The sequence below is a fragment of the Schistocerca americana genome, chromosome 2, assembly GCF_021461395.2.
Source record: "Schistocerca americana isolate TAMUIC-IGC-003095 chromosome 2, iqSchAmer2.1, whole genome shotgun sequence".
Lineage (NCBI taxonomy): Eukaryota > Metazoa > Arthropoda > Insecta > Orthoptera > Acrididae > Schistocerca > Schistocerca americana.
Window position 1 is genome coordinate 590,698,568 of NC_060120.1, and position 23,505 is coordinate 590,722,072.

The 23,505-nt window shown below is 40.1% G+C and overlaps 1 protein-coding gene across 1 annotated transcript in view; it reads right to left on the minus strand.

The window, feature by feature from the left end:
* Positions 1-23,505, minus strand: part of LOC124591436 — a 312,247-nt gene that overhangs the window by 115,169 nt on the left and 173,573 nt on the right. Inside the window, exons 10-11 of the mRNA XM_047131731.1 lie at positions 17,002-17,237; positions 560-3,096 (exon numbers count right to left, since the gene is read on the minus strand). Coding sequence (XP_046987687.1) covers positions 560-3,096; positions 17,002-17,237 — 2,773 coding nt within the window. The remainder of the gene's footprint in view (positions 1-559; positions 3,097-17,001; positions 17,238-23,505) is intronic.

Here is a 23,505-nt window from a genome sequence, read left to right on the forward strand (position 1 = left end):
GTGTGCAAGTTGTGTGTGTGTGTGTGTGTGTGTGTGTGTGTGTGTGTGTGCGCGCGCGCGAGTGAGAGAGAGAGAGAGAGAGAGAGAGAGAGAGAGTGAGTGTGTACTGCTGACAAAAGGCCTTAATGTCCGAAAGCTATAATTGTGTGAATCTTTTTGTTGTGCCTATTGTGACTCAGCATCTCTGCTATATGGTGAGTAGCAACTTTCCTTCTCTGATATTGTTACACTCTATACTGACATTTATGCCACTAACAGAGGGTCACAACCAAACTCAGTGCCACGTATGGTCCTGTGACTTAGTTTCTCAACATATCTTGCATCTGTATTGCATTCTTGTCTCACTGTTACCAGAGCATCTTTTAACGCATATAGTACTGCTGTGCTTTATGCTGTGGATACCTAAAATACCTCTATTTATGGAAATGAGCATCTTAAATAAAAGGATCAGTAGTAAAATTAATCTACACAAAGAAAATGTAATTAACTGCAGATATTATAATTACTAATGTGGTGAAAGATAATTTCACATTCACCACAGGAAACAAATCATATTCACCTTGGACAGATCCTGGTATCAGTAGAGGACTTGCTCTTGGTGTCAGCAGTGGGCCAGGTCTTGGTGACAACAGTGTATCTGGTTGTGGACACATCAGGGGACCCTGTCTTGGGATTATGGAAGGATTCGGTCTTTGGGCAATATGGCACCTTACAGCATTAGGTGAACTTTCAGACTGAGATACAACTGCACCAGATCTCCATGATGAACGTGAAACTGTAGCTCTTGTGCTAGCTCCCTGCACTGACGAATTGCCAAAATGTAGACTAGATGGTGTACTTTCCATGCCATGTGCGTCATCACCACCATCATCATCATCATTATCATCATTCTGTTGGCAAGAAGGATTAACTTGAGCTGAATGGTCACCAACACTAACTGCACGTCTTTCAGGAGAGCTCAAATCCTCTGGTGCAGAATTTTGATGTGTGTTTTGTTGAGCATCTGGGCGATCTGACGACGATTCTCCGAGGTTCCCACAAAAATTAGTAACAACCCCAGGAATAAATGGGTGTATATTTGCTGGGTAAGCTGCAGTCTCTGACAACAGATCAGCTGGATTTCCAGCAGGACTACAAGGGTTTGCATCAACAAAATTATTTTGGACATTGTGTGTTCTGTTCATACCTGGATGCAAACAGTTAACATTTTGTTTGTTGGTAACATTTATGACAGTAGTGGCACATGGTAATTCTTCTTGTGATGGAACAATCAAATCTGAATGAGAAATTGTTTCATTCTCGCTTGCAGTTTCATTGCTACCATTGTTGGACACACCTGCCGTAACATTGGAGCTCCTAACCAAATTTTGTATATGTTTGGTTTCCCCCCAGAGTTCCTGTATTGGGATTTCTTGTTCTGTTGAATTATTACATTGACTAGAAGCAGAATTTTCTCCTCGTTCCTCATTAGTTCTTTGGGTTACAGATGTCAATTGAACATGATTTAAACTTTCTTGTGAATTAACCTTACAACGTGTTCTTAGAACACACGATATATTCTTCGGGTCATCCAGTTTTCTCCCACATTCCTGTTTATCTGTCGTTTCTGTAGATGAAGACTCATTTTTGGTGACACGTGATACCTCTTCTCCTTGAACGTTATCACTATCTGAAGTACGCATTTCATTGTGTGTTTGCTCAAATGATTTACATGAAATGCTTCCATGTGGCACTAGATTTGTTGGCCTTGAGTGAGAACTTGCAACTACTTCCTGTGGTCTGACAGTCGTATATATTGGTTGAGGCTGAGCCACGTGGGTACCAAGATGTAACGTTGTAGGCTGAAGTCGAGGCAAACTAGGATGAAGAGGAGTAGTATTAGGGTGATGTGATCCACAATTTCTGCTCACTCTTGTAGATGCTACCTTTGCCATGTGAGATGGACAGGATTTCCACAATGATGTGGGTTTTCTCTCTGGTAGAGTTATTTCCTGTTGTTCAGCAATTCTCCTTTGATTTATGCGCTCCTGCAAACCTTTTACCATGTTCTGCATTTCATTTATACGTTCTTGATGAGACAATGTATTTCTTGGTGTAATATCATCTATATTTCTTCCTGTCTTCCCCCTACCACTACTATGTACTGGAGAAACTTTTAAACCACGAGATGTCTGTGAAGGGGCAGCAGTATAGTCAGAATTCTGTGATGTAGAACAACTGGCACTGCTGCAACCAGCGGTCATCAATCCTGCAACTGGCAAATTATGTTCAACTAATTTCTCACCTTTCATTTGAGTGGACTGTTCTTGTATAGAGTGCCTCTCCTGCCTTGTAACATGACTTCCAATCTCTTTAGTTCCAGTTTCCTGAAATGTTTCACTTGGGATATTAGATTTAGATACAGCGAATTCGTTTGTTACTTCTGGGACTGAACCATTGTGCCTTGAGTGTAATTCAACTGCATTAACTTCACTAGTTTCTTCTGTCATTGCTAGTCTACTTGACGAGCAACTGTTTACCTCCATATTGTTTCTTCCACTTTTTGCAATAGTCCCATGCCTGTGACCCTTTTCGTTAATTGGAGAATCAGCACTGCCTGTAGCTAACTCTGCAGCAGTATTTTGAACGTTGCTACCAGCACTGTCTCCATCAGCAACATGTTCCCACTGAGTTTTGGTGGAAGAGCTCTGTGGATCTATTTTAACTCTTTTAGCTGCAATCTCTCCATCATCAGTTCGGTCTTGACAGATCTCTACTGGAGCAGCTTCTTCTGTCACGAACTGGACACATTCCGTCGCCTCATCATTTTCAGAGTCAGAAGAACTGCTAGAGGCATGAAGTTCTGAAGATTCATCTGCAGGTTCACCATCACTGATACGAGCCAACTCCAGCAGCTGACTCACAATTGGTTCCTGCAGCTGACTCACATTTGGTTCCCGTGCTGGTTGGTACGGTTCATCTTCCTCTGTGATTACCAGTCCTGGTGAATCTGACTGAGGCGTTTGGTGAACTGCTCCATGAAGTGAATTCATCTGACGCTGAAGGTTTCCCCAAACACGTCGTATCTGCTGAAGCTGCAGTATTTCCATGCGAGCTCTGTAAGATATACATAAACAACTTGTTGACAATTATCTCAGTGCAAAATTACAAAGATTTAAATAATCTGAAATGATGGATACAGCATAATGAAGATAAGGCAAATGTTAGAATCAGCATGAAATATCTAGTTTTTAATCTTAATTCCAAAGACAATATCCACACACCAATACATATCATATGGAAATTCAGAGATTATTGTTACATGTTTCTCACTGCTCTTCCTGAAAGTTTAACAAAGACAGACTGCTATAACAATTAAGCCTTTTGTAACGGAATTGTTGCATTAAATCGAGTTGTGCACCTGCTGTATTAATTCTTCACAAAAATTCAAACTGTTAACAAGACCCAATACTGTCTTTATGAGGAAAGCTACTGACTGTCAATGCAGTAACAGAATCACAAAATATATTTTGGTAGTGCCCATGGTGACAAGAGATTACACTAGCACCAACAATGAAACATTTTCAGCTACATCTTTACTCCAAAAGCCATCTCATTGTCGATATTGTCAAAATCTCACAATTAACAAGATTAATGCACTGTAGACATTAAATAGAAGACAGATTTGAATTTATGTTATGACAAAGACGAAAACTCTCAGGAAGTGTAGTTTTAAGAATATCTGGTAACTGTCTCCACAGCTAGAAACAAATATAAAGCATTATGAATAAGCCTTTTTTAAGAGCACTGCTCATATATTTTATTGATATCTAAAGATGATTCAGACAAATATACTGAAAATTTGGAGGTAGAATGTGTGTTCTGCAAAATGATACTTATGGGCTGAAGATGGCAGCACACACTGCTACATAAAGAAGCAGAGATACTGAAAAGGTGATTGTTGCGCTCACAATATCCACCACAACAAAGCGGAAATCTGTTGTGGACATTTTGAGTAATGAAGGCACAGCATCAATAGAAACCAATCACAGAAATGAAGTACCACAAGATGCTTTAGGCTCTTTCTTACATGTATGTTATGAGAGGAATAGAAGGTTTATTTGTGCTGAAGTCACTGATTACAAACAACATACTCAGTAGTAAAATAAGAAGACATCACAGTGAGGCAAAGTGAGCATCATGTGGAATTACTTGGTTATGGAAATAAAATTAATGCACCTTGTTTGTTTCAAAAAGCAGTAGTACAACAAAATTAATTACCTTCAGTATGATTGGTGCTTGAAAATTATTGATCTGCAATGAAGACTTTACAAGAATTGATCATCTCTGTCCATGGAACTGTGTGGTCAGCCAAGACACATGCAGTCTAGAAACAACCGGTCATTTTACAACTTCAACAAAATGCGTAGCTATATGCCTTTAAGAGAACTGAAACTCGATCTTGTTACTAGTAGTTAATTACCTGACTAAATAAAAACCTCGCAAGCCTTCCTTATGCTTGATTCTAGAATCTATTATAGCTATATGTGCTACCTGTAAATCAATTTCTTCATCTACATCTACGCTCTGAAAACCACATGAAGTGCATGGCAGAAGGTACATCCACTGTGCCAGTAATTTAGGTTTTTCCTCATTCCTCTCACATATGGAGTATGGGAAGAATGACTGTTTAAATGCCTCCATGCACGTTGTAATCAATCTCATTTTGTGTTCACGATCCTGAGAGTGATATGTAGGGTCTTGTAGTACATTCCTATAGTTATAATTTAAAGCTGGTTCCTGACACTTTGTAAGTAGGCTTTCTCAGGATAGTTTAGAACTATCAGAGTCTGACAGTATAGTTACTTCATCATCTCTGTAACACTCTCCTATGGATCCATGTGACCGTTCGTGCTGTCCGCTATATACATTTAAACAAGAGAAACTCCAGGTTGGAAAATCAACAATGTAGGAAAAGACAGATTGCTACTTACCATAAAGAAGGCACAATGTGAAGTTGCAGACAGACACAATTACACAATTAAAATACACTTACATAAGCTTTTGGCCACAGCCTCCATCAGTAAACACCCCCCCCCCCCCCCCCCAACACACACACACAAAACCTCATGCACACATGACTGCCAACACCAGGATCTTGGACTGGAATGCAACTATCACTGGAATGCAAGCAACAAGCTGGAGGGGGCGGGAAAGGGGAAGGTGGAGGGGAAGGGAAGGGACAGTAGTGCACAGGTGGAGAGAGAAATGAACATGGTCTGGTTGAGTGTACAAAGACTAAAATGCCAATTCGCACTATGTCAGGACATGTGGGGCAGAGACATAGGGAAAACATAGCGAAAAAGGAGAGCAGCAGGCAAAGGACGGAAGATACCTTGGCAGGGTGGGAGATGAGGATGGGAGGGGATGATAGGACAGAGGGGGTGGACACTGTTGGATAATCATTGTAGGGACAGTATGTTACCGTAGGTTGAGGCCAGAATAACTATGGGAGCAGAGAATGTGTCGGAAGGATAACTCTCATCTGCACAGTTAACAAAAGCTAGTGCTGGAGGGAAGAATGCAGATGTCTTGGGTAGTGAAGCAGACATTGAAATCAAGTGCATTATGTTCAGCTGCATGTTGTGTTACTGGATGGTCTACTCTGCTCTTGGCCACAGTTTGGCAGTGGCTGTTCATTCTACTGGACAGCTGGCTGGTAGTCCTACCAACATAAAAAGCTGTGCAATGATGGCAGCAGAGCTGGTATGACACGGCTGCTTTCGGAGGTATTCTAGGGCCTGAAGGGTAGGTAAACCTGTGACAGGACTGGAATAGGAAATGCTGGGTGGGTATATTGGAAACTGGGCATGTTTTACTACTGAGCCTTCCTCAGGGATATGGTCCTTGTGGCAAGTGGTTGGGATTGGGAGAGGAATAGGGATGGACTAGGATGTCGTGGGGGATCGGTGGGCCACAGGATACCACTTTAGCAGGGGTGGGAAGTATCTCAGGTAGAATGACCCTACTTGCAGGACATAACGACAGGTAATCAAAGCCCTGGCAAAGGAACTGGTTCGGCTGTTCCAGTCTGGAGTGGTACTGGGTGATGAAGGGACACTCCTTTATGGCTATTTCTTGTGGGTGGTGGGAGGATTGGGAGTGTGAGGGGAAATGGTAGGTGAAAACTGTTTGCGGACTAGGTATGGGGGATAGTGCCTGTCTATGAAGGTCTTGGTGAAACCCTCATCATATTGAGCAATGGAGCTTTTGACACGGCAGATACACCATCCCCGGGTGGCCAAGCATTTTTTTGGTGTGCAAGGAATGACAGCTGTCAAAATGCAGGTAATGTTGATGGTTGGTGGGTTTCATGTGGACAGAGGTGCAGATGGAGCCATCAGAGAGGAGGAGGTCAACATCTGGAAAGGTTGCACGCTGGGTTGAGGAGGACCACGTGAAGCGGATTGGAGAGGTGTTGAGTTTGTAATGGAACGAAGATGGGTGCCTTGGCCATGAGTTCAGATCATGAAGATATCATCAGTGAATTTGAACCAGACTAGGGGTTTGTTGTTTTGGAAGACGAGGTAGGTCTCCTCTAGGTGGCCCATAACAAAGGTTGGCCCAGCAGGGTGCCATGCGGGTACCCATGGCTGCGCCGCAGATTTGTTTATATACATTCCCTGCAAAGGAGAAGTAGTTTTGGGGTATGATAAAGTTAGTCAGGTGTATGAGGAATGAGGTAGATGGTTTGGAATCTGAAGGACATTGGGAAAGGTAGTGTTCAATAGCGGTGCGACCACGAGCATGAGGGATGTTGGTGTATAGGGAGGTGGTGTCGAAAGTGACAAATAGGGATCCAGGAAATAAAGTGGTGAGTAAGGTGGAGAGTCGGTGAAGGAAGTGGTTGGTGTCTTATTATGGGTAAATGGTTGAGATGTTGGTCAATGAGTGCAAAAATTCTTTCAGTGGGGGCACAATAACCAGCCACAAGGGTCATCCAGGATTGTCAGTTTTGTGGATTTTGAGGAGCATGTAGAAGGTTTTCTGGGAAGGGTCTAAGGCTTTAAGTGGAGACTGGATATTGTGTTGGACTTCTAGGATGGGATCACTCTGGCAGAGTTTATAAGGGGAGGAGTCAGATAATTGGCAGAGGTCTTCTGGTGGCAGCTAGTCACTGCAATTCATAACAACAATGATGAAACCTTTGTCTGCAGGTAGACTATTAGGTTAGGATTTGTTTTGAGGTTGCATGTGGCTGTCCTTTCTTCTACTGAAGGTTTGTGATCTGGGGAAGGATGGTGAGCTAAGTTGGAGGTAAGGAATTCCTGGATGGTGACCAGAGGGTGGTTAAATAGTAGGGGGGTGGGGGGTCACAGTTGGATGGTGGCAGGAACTGGATGAGGCAAGGTAGGATGTTGGAATTAGGGTGGTTTTGGTTAGAAGGATTGGTAGCAAAGAAGTGCTTCCACTGCAGGGATCGGGAGAAGGAGAGTAGGTCTTTGACATGCCCAGCACAGTTAAATTTGGGTGCTAGTATCTTGTGGATGGAGCAGAGGAGTTCTGGGATGCCTGTGCCCTGAAGGAGTGTTTTTGCTGTACCAGGTTTATGAGGTCCAAGGATCAGTGGAATCTGAAAAGGTGTAGGTCATTATGAAAGGATGTGTGGGATCCAGAGAAAGGCCTCTTCACAGTTATGCTGTTTGGGGGATTCCATGGTTTAGGCAGCATTTGACAAACAGGATATTGGACTGCGTTTTAGCCAAGGAAAGGGATACTTTTCTTAACTAGTGCATAAAGATGGTGAAGGGCCCATTGTGGCAGGAATGGCGTAAAGGAAACGGAAATGATGCAGAAATGGGCAAAATTATTGATGGTTGTGAGAGTAACTGGATAAGCGAAAAGAAATGTAAAAAATACATACAGACATGCATAATCACAACAGAAATGTAAACAATATGTGAAACCCCAACCAGCTGTCCACCAGAATGGCTATTGCCAAACTATGGCCAAGAGCAAAGTAGACCACCTTGTGGCACAACATGCAGCTAAACATGACACATTTCATTTCAATGGCTCCTTCACTACCCAGGCCATCTGGATCCTTCCCTGTACCACCAGTTTTTTCTGAACTGCACAGAAGACAGTTATTCTTAGAACACATTTTCCATTCCCGTAATTATCCTGGCCTCAACCTACAGTAACATACTGTCCCACACCCTCCATCCAACAGTTTCATCCCCTGCGTCCTATCACACTTTCCCCACTCCCATCTTGTTTATTTGCTGCCCACTGCCAACACATCTGCCTGTCTTTCCTCACTACTCTCCTTTTTTGCTTCTTTTTTGCCCCCACATCTGTGCCCCACAACCTCCTGGCTGGACCTCCTAGTATTCTAGTCCCTGCACAGTCCATCAGACAGTATTGGTCTCTCTCTCTGGTATGATATACCTGAGTAATATTTTAGGATGTTCCACATGAGTGATATGTAAACAATCTCCTTTGCAGACTGATTGCATTTTCCCAGAATTCTATCAATAAAGTTGAAGTTGTAACACTTGTTTTACCCACGACTAAGCTTATGTTATCATTCCATTTCCTACTCCTACAAGGCATTATACTCAGATACTTTTATGAGTTGACTGATTCCAACCATGTCTCACTGGTACTATACTATAGGATACTACTACTTTTTTTAAGTGCACAGTTTTACGTTTCCAAACATTTAAAGCAAGTTTGCTAATCTCTGTACCACTTCAAAATCTGACTGCATACATAATATTTATGCAACTTCTTTCAGACAGTACTTCGCAGGCCGGTGTGGCCGAGCGGTTCTAGGCGCTTCAGTCTGGAACCGCACGACCACTACGGTCTCAGGTCCGAATCGTGCCTCGAGCATGGATGTGTGTGATGTCCTTAGGTTAGATATGTTTAAGTAGTTCTAAGTTCTAGGGGACTGATGACCTCAGATGTTAAGTCCCATAGTGCTCAGAGCCATTTGAACCATTCAGACAGTACTTCATTACAGGTGACTGCATCATCTGCGAAGAAGTCTGAGGTTACTGTTAACATTGTCTGAAAGGTCATTAATACACAACATGAATAGCAAGGGTCCCAATACACTTTTCTGGGGCACACCCGATGGCCCTCCTTCCATGATAATTTGCTGTTTCCTACCTACCAAAAAATTCCTCAATCCAGTAAAAAATCCTGCTTCATATCACATATGATTGCACTATTGATAATAAATGTAAATGTGGTACTGAATCAAATATTTTTTGGAAATTAAGAAATGCTGCATCTACCTGACTGCCTTGATCCAAAGCTTTCAGTATGTTATGTGAGTAAAATCCAAGTTGGGTTTCACATGATCGATGTTTTCGTTATCCATGCTAGTTGGCATGGAGGAGGTCATTTTGTTTGAGACACCTCATTATGTTTGAGCTCAGAATATGCTGTAAGATTCTAGAAAAATTCAGTATCAAGGATATTAGATGATAGTTTTGTGAATCACCTGTATCACCCTTATTGTTAATGGGTGTGACTTGTGGATGCTTCCAACTACTGGGTGTAGATTTGGTTGAGTCCTGAAGCTTTGTTAAATTTAAAAGTTTCTCACTACCACTGACACTAATATCTATTTCGCCCATCTTTTCTGTGGCTTGGGCACTTAATTGGAGTCACAGATCTCCTGGGCTTTCTTTAATAAAGCTCTGTTTTGCTATTCTCAATTTCTGTTCCAGTCTCAACCACAACTGACTGCACATTAACTTTGGTGCCCCTAACAGCCTTTACATATGACCAGAATTTCTTTGGGTATTGTGAAAGATCATTGGGCAAAATTCTGCTAAGGTGTAGTCAATATGGCTTCATGCATTGCTTCCTCTACAGCCCAACGTTTTTCATTCAGTGCCTCTCTATCTATAGTCTTATTCTTTGTTTACCCCCATTGTGCAGTTATGTCTGTTTCTTTAGAAGCTTCTTTGAAGTGTCTGTATATGGGTACATATCTATCCAAAGCATTGCAGGGAATGTCCTGTCAGCAATACTCGCCTTGGCCAGTGTCCAAAACAAAGTGTTCACACAAGATCAAATTTGATTCAACAGACTATAAGAAGAGGTTTTTACCCAAATTCATACTTGACAAATATAGTGGGATCTTACATACACAGATAAAGCTCTGATATTTGAGTTCACCTCACAGATTTAATTAGGTGATTACAGAGTGGTCGAGCAGGGGTACCAGCCTGGCCTAGAACTAGTGGGAATGTGGGAACATGAGTGGCAAGCAAGCAGCAATTTTTGTTGTACTGTCATCAATGGGAAGGCATATCACATACCTTACATTTTATGAACATCTACTACACTTGACTCGCAGTTTGCCTTAATACAAATGTAGATGGGATTGAACTGCCTTTAGAAATGTACAAATACTTAACATTAGTACATATATCTACAGGAGAAATATTAATTTTAACATTAATATGTTTAAACTGCAAACCTGAAATGTGGTATAACAAATGAAGCACTAGGTTCAACAATGTTACTAAATTAGCTACTGCTCAACAACACAGTTTATTTTCATGCTTGATAATTAACGATTAGGCACACTGTTGGACTGCTTTCTGCCGATTCAGCACTAGGAAGCTGACAGGATATTAGTGTTATTCAGGTTCCTTAAGGCCGTAAGAACAATAAATTGTGGCAATTAATAATGGAAGCAAGGACAGCCATGATTCTGTTGAGGAAACTTAATATTTGAATTTGCAATTCACCAACTGGTTCACAAAGACAATACAACACCAATTTCAGGATCATTAATTAGAGCAATACAGGTACATTGTGCAGTGCAAGAGAAATGCAATGAGTTTTCCTGATTACTCAAGAAAGTATCCAAATGAAGGTAGTGGAGACAAGGTGAATTTTCCAAATGCACAATTCAAAGTATGTATAGTCTGATGCATATGGATGATGAAGAAGGCAGGGTGGTGTAACACTTGTAAACTTGTTAAACACTTATTCAATTGCAACCTCCTAAATAAGTTAGACCATCTGTAGACTTAGCCTTTTCTCCCAATACAGTCATGATTTCTGAATGATGAAGTATTTTTGTATCAAACAGTCATTATAAAACAAGACTATAATACACAATACGCTGCTTAAGAGAAGCATCATATTTATTTTGAGAACTGGGTGTGGTATTTGTACTCTTTACTTAACAGCAGTAATTGCAGCACTTCAAGAAATGACATTTCATCAAAAGAGGTTGGTAAATGTGTTGAAATAGTAAGGTGAACAAGACTGAGTAATAGGCAGTCTTAGCTGACAATCAGACTTTATTTCGCCACCTAATACCACAGTAAAGAATCAGCCGAACATAACAGCAGGTCTTAAGTTACAAAGCGTAACAACACAACCCAGTAACTTTCTGCAGTATTTGACAGAAAACTACTCGTGTATCATCATAAGATGACCAATCTTCGGAAACAGTGAGACTGTTTGCTAGAACTTGTGGGCAATCCTGAAAAGTCACTTGGTTACCATATTTACCAAAGCGTAAGAGGATCCTGAATATAAGACGAGCCCCTCCCCCCTTTTTTAAGAGGCTGCTAGAGAAAAATCAAACAATGGAATATCCAAAAAGTAATGTAACACTTGCAATCTCTGGCAACTGAAGCCACTGGCTTCAGTTGCCGGAGACTGCAGTCATGTGATTTGTGTGTGTGTGTGTGTGTGTGTGTGTGTGTGTGTGTGTGTGTGTGTGTGTGTGAGGGGGAAGGGGGGGTCTATTTTTGATGAAGGCCTTGCTGGCTGAAAACTTATTTGTGACATTCTTTTTGTTGCGCCTGTCTGTGATTCAGCATCTCCACTGGTGATTTCATAATATAGTTACATTCCTTAAGAACAATTTATAATGGCTCTGAGCACTATGTGATTAACTTCTGAGGTCATCAGTCGCCTAGAACTTAGAACTAATTAAACCTAACTAACCTAAGGACATCACACACATTCATGCCCGAGGCAGGATTCGAACCTGTGACCGTAGCGGTCACTCGGCTCCAGACTGTAGTGCCTAGAACTGCACGGCCACTCTGGCCGGCAACAATTTATATTTGATATATTCTGACTAATCAAGCTTAAAATCTGTTTTACTGACATAAAGTATCTTCCAAAATGTTAACCTCACACATATTTGAAACTTAAGGCCGTGACTGATTGTCTACATCTAGACAATACTAGGAGAAATAAAATAAACAAAAAGAAACAGTTTATGTTAATTTTTGGACCTTTTGTTGTCAACCTTGTTTTGCTTACTAACCCACAGTTCATTGTATCAACATTTTTTATAATAATAATAATAATAATAATAATAATAGCATAGTTGTGAAATTTATATCTTCACTGTCACAAATATTTGGCTGTTTCTTCCAAATATGTTACTATTTCTGAGAACACAGCTGTATTTTTCCAAATACATATCGGATTTCACTTTTATGCTGATATGAGAAGGTTACAAAGTATCTTGTTTCCAAACTTATTGACAACATACCAGCAAGAAACACTTAAGTACACCACTGGCTCCTATCTAAGACTTTCTCTGTACCCTGCCGAAATTAATACTACTGTTGAGTATTTGTCCTAAAAGTCAGTTCACTTCTGACTACAAATGGACTCTGGCAAACTGCAGTTTAAATTTGGTAAATATCCATAAAAAGCCACTATACGTGTGGTATAGATTCCTATGGCTGACAACACAACAAAATTTGCCACTCACTCACTTTTCCCCCGACCCCAAATCGTCCTTAGACCTCAGCCATGCTGGTGTCACTGTCCCCTTCCAACTCTTCTATAGTGCTGAGCTTGAGCAACTGTGAAAAACAACCTGTAATTATCTTCTAGTGCGCAGGTCACATGTAACAATGCCAACTAACACATAAACAACAACAGCAATTATGATTCAGCTCCTTCTCGAACTTTTGGTCATCCTGCGATCTACCATATTTACCTGAGTAAGACGATCCTGAACATAAGATGACCCCCCTTTATTAAGAGGCTCCTTGAAAAAAAAAATTAATTTTGAACATAATCTGACTAATCAAAAGTACGAACATTTTTTCATGTAAGAGTTCTGTCAAACAATTAACATTACACCTATTCTACATTTATTCCATTTATCAACTGTCTACATTTTGATAATAAAAGAAGGAATAAAATAAACAAAAAATTGTTTATATTCATTTTTATCTTCACTGCCTTTTTTTGTTTACTTATCTTGCTGTCAGTGGTATCATTATTTGTAATCGTCACATCGTCATGCTAACAGGCCAGCTGCGAATCTTATCTCTCCATTGTCACAAATATTAGACTGTTTCTTCTGAATATGTTGTGATTCCTGATGATGTGGTTACTGTGGAAACCCAGAACATAGCTGTTTTTTGTGAACAGAAAGCAGATTTTGCTTCTATTCTGACGTGAGAATTTTACAATGACAATTGCTCCCAAACATATCGTCTGCCCACTGCTCTCTCATTGGTTGTGTAGAACCAGCAGCTGACACACTGCCAATCATTACCTCATGGTGAGGGTTGACAATATTGTTGGATGAAACACATAAGTACACCACTATCCTCCATCTAGACTTTCACCGTCTCAAGCAAAAATGTATGTTACTGTACAGTGTTTGTTCAATTTTAAAGTAAATTCAATTCCGAGCGCAAATCGATTCAGGCAAACCGAGTTTAAATGTGGTAAATGTCCACAGAAAGCCTAAATACGAAGAATACATTCCCATGGCTGGCTGCACAATAAAATTTCTGCCCCCTCAACACTGCCCCCTCAACACTGCCTTCCCGGCACTCATCTTTGTTCTTAGCCACGCTGGATACTGTTTCTCTCTAACTTTCCATATTGCTGTGCTCAGGCAACAGTGAAACACAGATAGCAATATCTTCTACGTCGCAGCTCATATGAACAATAGAAACTAATACATAAATAAATGATCACAGTCACTATCAATCCAATTCTTGAACTTTTGCTTGTCTCGATCTAGTGATGTCTGTTCATACTATCTCAACAGCTGGTGTTTTTGCTGTAATTTATTCTTGCAACAACAATTATCTTCTGTTTAATAAGATTTGTTTTGTATATTAAACATTTCATTTTGAGTTAATTTTCCTCCTCCTTTCATCTGCATATCATTATAGTGCTCTAAACCTGATTAAAAAGCTGGTTAACGATTTTCTCTGGTATTGTAACACATATACAGTGATCGAATTTCTCATTTGCAACTTCTTGATAAACCATTACTTTATCATAACACATAAACATAAAAAGCAGCATAAATATATGCGTACTGCCTCCATACATGTATGAGAACTTTTATTGCAAACCTGTTCAAATACAACAAAAGTTTTTAAGTTGATAGAATTTCGTGTTATATCCTCCTCTGTTTCACAAAACTGTCAATTTTTAAGCAGAGCATAAGATCGCTGTAGTGGTGCTGGTTCAAAATCTCTCAGGTATCCTTTTCATTAGCGCCGCGAGTTGAATGTCACATGATTGTTTGAGCAAGGTTGACACTTTACTGAGCACTTCGGTCAGTGGGAAATTGAGCCTACTCGAATGCAAGTATTGTCCTACCCTTCAGGATTGTTCAAAATAAACTTGTACAAAACCTGAACAGCCAAAGTTTCATCTAGAAATGTGAGATGAGCCCTATGTTATCCATTACACAATGTAAAAACACTGACCTACGCAGCAATAGTTTAATCTGCAAATAGAAGTGACCCCATATTTGTTGAATGACTAATTTGGCAAAAAATCTCATCCTATATATGGATAAATATGGTAGTTACATCTGTTGATACTATGTCAATGACATGTCTTGCTGGTTTAATTTATTCCTGTTATAACAATTACAGCCAGTTTAATGTGATTTATTTCCTTTGTTAGATATTTCAGTCCGAATTAATTTTCCTTATTGTTTAACTGAATGTCACCATCATGTTCCAAAGCTGATTAAAAGCTGGTAACAGTCTTGCCCAGTATTTTAAAATGTGAACAGCGACCGAATTTTTCATCTGCAATCCACTTAGTAAGTCATTACAGTCTTTCATAACCAAATAAAATATTGGTCTGGATTCTTAACCAATTAATGTTTTTTTTTAAAGGACAACATTTCTATTTTTGAATGTTACCTTAACTTAAAAAGCAGCATTAATGTTTGTATATGGTATCCATGCATGTCCGAGAATGATTATTGCAAAGCTGTTCAAATACAAAAGAGGTTTGTAAGATGATAGAATTTAATGCTATTTCTGTGTTTCACAAAATTGTCAAATTTTAATCAGAGCAACAGGGTGTTGCGATGGCTAGCTCATAGATTCTCACAAATTTCATGGCTGTAACATTATGTGGGTCAGGGTCACGTAATTGTCTGAGTAATGTCGGTACTGTACAAACTGTTTCAGTATATCAAGAAATTTTGAGCCTGCTGGAACGCGAGCATTATTTGTCAAGCCCTGCCATTCCGAATTCTTCAAAATAAATCCACATGTGACCTCAACAGCCAAGTTTGATCACTAATGTAAGACAACTGCTACAAATGTAAGACTACCCCTATCACTCAACTAAACAATGTAAAAATGTTGACTTCAGCAGCAACAGTTTAATGTGCAAGTGTAAAACGACCCTGTATTTTTTAAATGATGAATTTTGGATAAACCTCATCTTATAATAGGGTAAATGTAGTATTTTAATATGCCATCAAATGTAATGTCAATATGAAGAGTGTTAAGTGTTTCTATACCAAGGTCTGGCAATGAAAATGCCTGAACAACAGTAGTGTTGGGTGCTGTGGTGGGCAGAAGGAATCTGCCTCTATATGTGAGTCTTTGCAGGAAAACCACTCCACAAAGATAAAACTGTCTGCATGACTTACCTTTAAAGGTCAAGAAAAGAGATGGATGACAAAATGATGCGATGCTAGAACGGCTGAATGTTGCTTGAACAAAATATCAGGCTCTTAGCTTGAAAGAAGGAAAGTTGGTGGCAGATTCTTTGAGATGACACTTCACTGAAGAAGCTAAGCATCCGATACCAAAGAACAACACAAACAAAGTAACAATACCTGATGGTAATACCTCGCAACTTCAAATAATGGATGTTGCTGGGAATAGACATTTTACGGCACACCTGCGACAGCTTTACAGTGAGTGGTTTCTTCAAGTGGACCATGCCCTCACTTCAGGGCGAAAGTTTAAGAAATCCTCAATTTCTGTGCTGGGATAGTAGATCCTTACTGCCTGAGGCAGAATCTCAAGTAAATCTATAATGAAAAAACTCAAAAGGTATGGCATATCAATTGTCATAGGTGGCTCAGAACACGATATAATACCGTGAAGAGCCACGAAGAAAGAAATGGCTTAACAAATAAAGATGATACCAATGATGGTGGTGAATAAAAAATAGTGGTATCACAGATTATTAGAACAAAAAATAAAGCAAAAAAGGTTGTCAAGGAAAAAATGCTTGTAAATCACTTCTTTATGTTTATTTTATTTCTTCTTGTATTACGAAAATGTGGACAATTAATAAAGTGCGTAAGAAGCTAGTGTTAACTTCTTTACACTACTCTTAATGTACTTTATATCACTAAAACGGTTTGTAAATTTTATTAGTCATAACACATTAAAAATAAATTCTCACAAAGCCTGTTCAAGAAAAGTTGGCAGTCTAATATTTAGAGTCATCTTATAGTTAGGTGAATATATTAATTAAAGACTTGGTAGTATTAGTTCATGTGCTGATATAGATACAAAGTCGTTTAAAACACTAACAGAACTTCATTTCAAATATTAATACAGTACCTTAAACCTGCTTCATGTTTGCAACCAGGTGTTTAACCCAAGTTTGATGGTAAAGTGAAGCATAATGCTAAGTACTGTATTTATATATAATTTCAACCTAATCCCTCATGTTGCCAAGACTTCTGCTGCCCATTACCTAGCTAGGGAGACTCACCTGCAAAGTCTTTGAATACTGTCAATCTGTTGATTTAAGCAGTATATTCCATAACGAAGTCTCCTCACATCTCTATACATAGCAGAAGTTGCACCAACATGAGATGTACTTTGTGATGGAGGCTCACTTGGCAGCTGCTGCTGCTGCTGATCATCATCTTGGTGGGATGTCAACTCCTGTTCTGCACCCGCAAGTTGCCTTTGATGATTATTACTTATGGTGCACTCTGCTTGAGCCTGTAATACATGAAAATAAAAGAAAACCAGCTCTAAAATCAATGGTTTTCTTTACACGTTACAGTTAATGGTCCTACATGAACTGTACTCTTAATGGCACTATAATCACCTAACTTTGTACTTGTATTTTCCCACACAATCAAAAAATCACAGCTTTGCAATCTTTAAAAGTATGTGAGTTGCAAATATATCATAACAATACAAGTATGTTGTAAAGGAAGCTAGAGAAATTTTTATGAAGGACAATGATAATGTATCCTGAAGTAGTAAAGCATCAGATTAGTACAAGTCCTCAGTGTATTTAAATGATCCGAAAATATATTGAATGTTAAACTGCAACAGGTGTGGAATGTTTTTCCTTACATAAGATTTTTATTCTAAAGTAGTAAATACAGCTTTGGTGATGGAGTCCAGAAAATCAATGTTGGAAGTACATGGCCATGTAACAGTTTTACATACGACTATAATAATTATTGTGATTATTCATAAATGGCTGAAACTGTATCACGAACTTAGCTGACAAACTTTCCAGTGCCTTCAAATTACTGATGATTCTATGGCTATTGCTTTTTATATAATGTGTATAGGCTAAATGTTGTTCTTGAAGCCTCACCAACAAGCTAGTTACAAAAGTATGAAAAACTGTCCTGGCACTATTAAATTTTAAGGAAGTGCTTTTGCAATTATGAATTGATATGCAATAAGGATGCTATGTAGACAACATTTGAAACTTAGTTTCTGCTGCTATTAAATTGCTGCAAGTGCTTCAACGTAGTGGAATACTGCACAAAACAAGTGATAGATAAAAAAGTGTACAATGTTCCCCCACGCTCCAAATGCAATAAATATTTACTATTTGAATTTTACAAACAGATAGCATTTTCAACCATCACTTTTACGCTGATACAACAACAATCAACTGGTTCACGCTGGAATAGGATGAACTGTCATCAGCAAAGCCTCCCTGCCGATCAAAGCACGTTGCAGAATCATGAGATTGAGTGGCTTTTGTAACAGTGGCCAGGGCAAATGGTAAATGTCACAAATCTCCTTTACCTTCACATTCCCCTCTTCTGGCAAGATAGGTATGGAGCTATCAGAGCGCTGTTCCCTCAGCTCCCTCACCATGTACTCCCCTCCCCTCCCCCCCCCCCCCCCCCCACGAGCAAACAGACTGATACGGTACCTTTTTAACAGCAATACCTTATATTATTTACAAGCCCACAATGCTTTCCAATACTGACTACACCCACAAGTGGGATGCCAAATCCATCCTGTTTTCAGCTTTGAGGTGCTACATACAAATTACTAAGCCATGAACGAATGTGTGAGACCATTGTGCAGGGCCATCTGGCCTAGTGCTATGCCCCTCTTAAGAGTCTGCACAGTGTCGTGATTATCGCTGCAGCTGCAAAAGGTCACTGACTGTCGCACAAGGCTGGGTAAGGCAATCCAGCACTGACCTGAAGCCAGGTTTTGCCACTGTGTCACCACCACAAACAGCCACAATGTTCATAGATCAGAAGACGTAAGTTGCAAGCTTCACTCTTAGGGAGGAGATGCCACTGAGTCTGAGGCTGCAAGAAACGTTGCTGCCAAAGACATTTTATTTATTGTGGTGTGTCTAGTTTAAAGGCATGACCACTACCAGGTCACAGGGACAGCTGGAGATGGGTCCAGAATTGCAGGCTAGGATGAAGCAACTCTATGTCGAGAAAGGAAGAGCTGTGGAGCTGGCTTAATGAGATATTACTGAATGTGATGCTCCAAAGCATAGTTCGCAGCTATACTTGCTTCCCTATTTCTGTGGTTCCCATACACAGTTCTTTCCCAGCCTGTAATTGACGCTGCAATTGGTTCAGTGGTTCCCACCTCCTCGGGTAGACAAGGTGTACATGTTCACATTTTCATACGCTGTTTAAAGGATGCAGGGAAAATGTCTGTAAGGGTTGATGGAATGTTGGTAGGTATCACCATCCTGAAGCTGCTTTCATGTCCTCAAAAAGGTGCTAGTATGTAGATATGGAGACAAGCAGAGTGTAAGCTACTGTGGAGACAAATTTCCATCCCACACCAAAATTTTGGGGAGGATTTAGAGAACTTTGTCGACCAAATAGAGCTATGTTGTATATTATATATTTACTGGTGAAAAGTAACAATGGTATTCATTAGCGCGACTGAGCTACATGTGGGTGCTGATGTGAAGTGTGCTTCGCCGAGCACACTGAGGGAGGCCACACAACTTATGCTTCTACATGAGCAGGATTGGCAATTCAGCCAATCTTCCATCAGGGTAAAGCCCAATGGATAAGCATTCATTCCTGAAATGTGCTGCTATCATTGCAAATATCTGGGACACAAGGCTCCTGGATGTTTTGCATTAGCATGCACTTACTGTAGAAAGATTGGGCATGAGAGAGAGCAACCTGTATGTCTTTGTGGTGTCATCTGGATAATGAAATAGGTTACCAAGTTGTTTGAAGGAATATAAATACGAAAAAACACAAATGGGAGTGGTTCTGCCACAAACCCTCACTCCTCTTCTGAAAGGCGAATCTACCTTTATCATGAATTCAGGAGCACAAGTAAGTGTTTTGTTCGTTAAATCTACTTGCGGTCAAGCAGTAAAACTGCTGTGTTGTAGACAGAGTGGGTTGGGAAAAAAAGGTAATTCATCCAATAGGTTAAGGTAATTCATCCAATAGGTTCGCAAAATTGGAAATAGATGGAAGTAAATACCAGTTCACATTTGAAGTGGTGTGGAAGCATGACCACGGTTTTAATGCCATCCTAGGCAGCAATTTCCTGCAGCATTTTCAAGGCATAGTTAACTTTCAAATGCTAGAAGTCCAAATTAAAATCAAATGGAAAGAGGTGAAGAAAGACTTTTTAAGAGCAGATATTTTTTCTTAGTGGATCCATTAACAAGATATTTTAGATGGTAAGCACATGTATATGAAGAGAAGTTTATTTCAAATGAGCATGTCAGAAGGGGGTACATTTTTCCCAGTGAGCATAGACAATTTTGGAAACAGAGATGTTAAAATTCTCACCAACAACGCATGAAGTAAAGCCTGATGAGGTAACAGCATACTACGAAAACAAACAGCTTAAAAGAACAGTTTACATAAATTTAGTTACATCACCTATAAATGCAGAAACTGAAAAAAACCTGAACACCTGTGTAAGGGAGATTGAGATCCAGTGTAACCCATTCCCACCAAGTTTGAGATTGTTTGCGGGAGAAAAAATACACTCTTCCAGCAAGATCCTTAACATACGGGGTTTGTCCGGAAAATACGTATAAAAGTTGAATAATGTCTTTATGTTACAAGTTGCAGTCACCGCCAGGTGAGACTACTGCTGTAATCAATCCCATCAACGCTCAGTTCGAGTCAGAGCACTCTGCGTGAAGGTGGGAGTGTGCGGCAGCTTGTTGACAGTTACCCTTTTTCACCTGCCGTCGGCATGGAGCTCTCTCCGATTGAGGAACAGCGCGTCAACACCAAGTTTCTTGCAAAGCTAGGCAAGAATGGCCCTGAGATTTTTGAGTGTTTGAAACAGGTTTACGGAGACAATTCTCTGAAGGAACCAACCGTGAACAAGTGGTTAAAAAGGTTCCGGGATGACCGAGAAGAAGTGAACGATGACCCTCGCCCAGGACGCCTGTCGACATCGAGTTCCGATGCAAATGTTGAACGAATTCGGGCTTGTGTTCTTAAAGACCGTAGATTGACAGTCAGAATGATTGCTGATGAGCTGTCAATCCCCAAAACAATCGTTCACAAAATCCTGACACAAAAACTTGAAATGAAGAAACTGTGTGCGAAAATCGTACCGAAGCTCTTGACGCTAGAACAGAAAGCAAAGAGGGTTGAGTGCTGTGAGGATTGGTTGGAAGCAGAGGAACGAGGGGACTTTCTCAACTGAGTCATCACTGGAGACGAGTCCTGGTTTTACGAATTCAACGTGGAGCTCAAATCACAAAGCAAGGAATGGAAACTAGCAGGAAAACCAAGAACAAAAAAGTCGCAAAAATCAAGGTCCAATGTGAAGACAATGTTGATTGTTTTCTTTGATTCTAGGGGCATTGTTCACAAGGAATTTGTCCCTCCCGGCCAGAGAGTGAATGGAAATTTTTACGTTGAAGTTCTGACACGTCTCAGAGCTTGTGTGGCCCGAGTTCGACCGGAGTTGGCAAAAGGCGGCAGGTGGATCCTTCATCACAACAATGCGCCCACTCACATGTCGCTCGTTGTGCGCGAGTTTTTGGCCCGAAGCTCAATCACCGTGACAGACCATCTGCCTTATTCACCCAACTTAGCCCCGTGTGACTTCTTCACGTTCCCGAAATGCAAAATGGTGCTTCGGGGGGCGGCACTTGGGAGATGTGGAAGCCATCAAGGCGGAAACAACACGGCAACTGAACCACATCACAACTGAAGACTTTCAGCAATGTTATCAACAGTGGAAACGGCATTGGCAGAAGTGTATCGCGTCTCTGGGCGAGTATATGAAGGGGACCATATTGTAACACCTGTATAATTGTAAAATAAAGTTATTATTCAACTATAATACGTATTTTCCGGACAAACCTCGTAGCATTAGATTTTGATGGGTGATACAATGCCTATTGTACAGAAATCATATTGCATACCCTATTGGGAAAAAATATACTCTTCCAGCAGGGTCCTTAACATAGCATTAGATGTTGATGGGTGATACAATGCCTATTGTACAGAAATCATATCATATACCTTACTGCTTGCAGTGCCCAGTACAGAAAAATATTTTAGACTTACTACAAGCAGGAGTTATTCAACCTTCTTTCTGTTCACGGGATTCACCAACAGTGGTAGTCTCCAAGAAAACCGATGATGGAGAAAAGGCTTATCACAATTGGGTACGCATTAAAATGGTTAATTAGTAAGGTCACAAAACCAGATGCCTATCTAGATCCAAGGATTGATGATACTTTGAACCACCTTGGCATGTGCAAATTCTTCGTCACCTGAGATATGTACTTTGATTACCATTGTATTACTGTGGTTATAGCTACAAAATATAGGGAAAAGACAACTTTTATTCTGCTCTCTGGGCACTATGAATCCCTAATAGTGGCCGCTGGCCTCGGAAACACTCCTGCCACATTTCAACATTTTGGTGATTTAATTTTATGGTGTTTAAGCTGACCATGTGTCTAGTATACCTGGATGAATAACTGTCCTTTCAGGCACAATGAGAGAGCATGCAGTGTGAATGAGAAATGTGCCAATTCAAGTTGGTGACGCTGACCTACATTTGAAATTAAAAAAGTGCAGTTTCATGCAATAATAAGTGCATTATCTAAGCCGTATAATTTCAGCATATGGTGTAATACCATATCTGCAGTTAACTGCTGCAGTGGACAAATTTCCAGCACTGAGGCACATTAAAGATTGGCAGTCATTTCCTGCGATAACAAATTACCATCATCATTTTGTGAAGCATTACTCGGCCATCATGAAACCTCTAGCAAAATTACTAAAGAAGGGAACTCCTTTTGTTTGGTCAAGAGACTGTGAGAGTGCATCACTAAAACTGAAAGAAATTCTAAAATGTTCATATGCCTTGGCTTATCCAGGCCTTGCATTACCTTTCCTCCTGTCATGTGATGCTAGTAATGTTGTCGTCAGTTGCATTTTTGACTCACAAATGCAAGAGACCACAGAAAAACTAATTGGTTATGAATCGTGTCAACGGAATCAAGCTGAGCAGCATCACTAAAGGAATTTCTGGCACTTGTTTCTGGTATCCTAGATTGTTAAACAAACACCTGGCAACTTAAATCAGAATATAAGATGCATTGAGGAGGAAAATTAGGATCTTGCAACTAGACAACGAGCTTATTAAGGAATTAATAAAGCACAAGATATTGTTACCAAGTGCAAGAAATTGGCCACCTTGTTGTATTTTATTCCAAGAGATGACACACTATACAGGATGTCTGGAAAAAAGGTTTCAGTATTTATAGAGGATGTAGTACAAAACAAGGAAAAGAAAAAAGTTCCTGTAAATGTTGGCTGATTTTTCAATTTATTGTCTATTACCGCTACTGTCAATGTTCACCATGTCCCTATGCTACTCTTCACATCGTGTATTCGATGTGACTTCCATCCATTGCAATGCACCCTTCCATCCTACATCTCGTGGAATCGCACAATTGTTGAAACACCCCAGGTTACTGCACGATTGCGTCGCAGGCATTGAACACATGATCTCTGCTTCC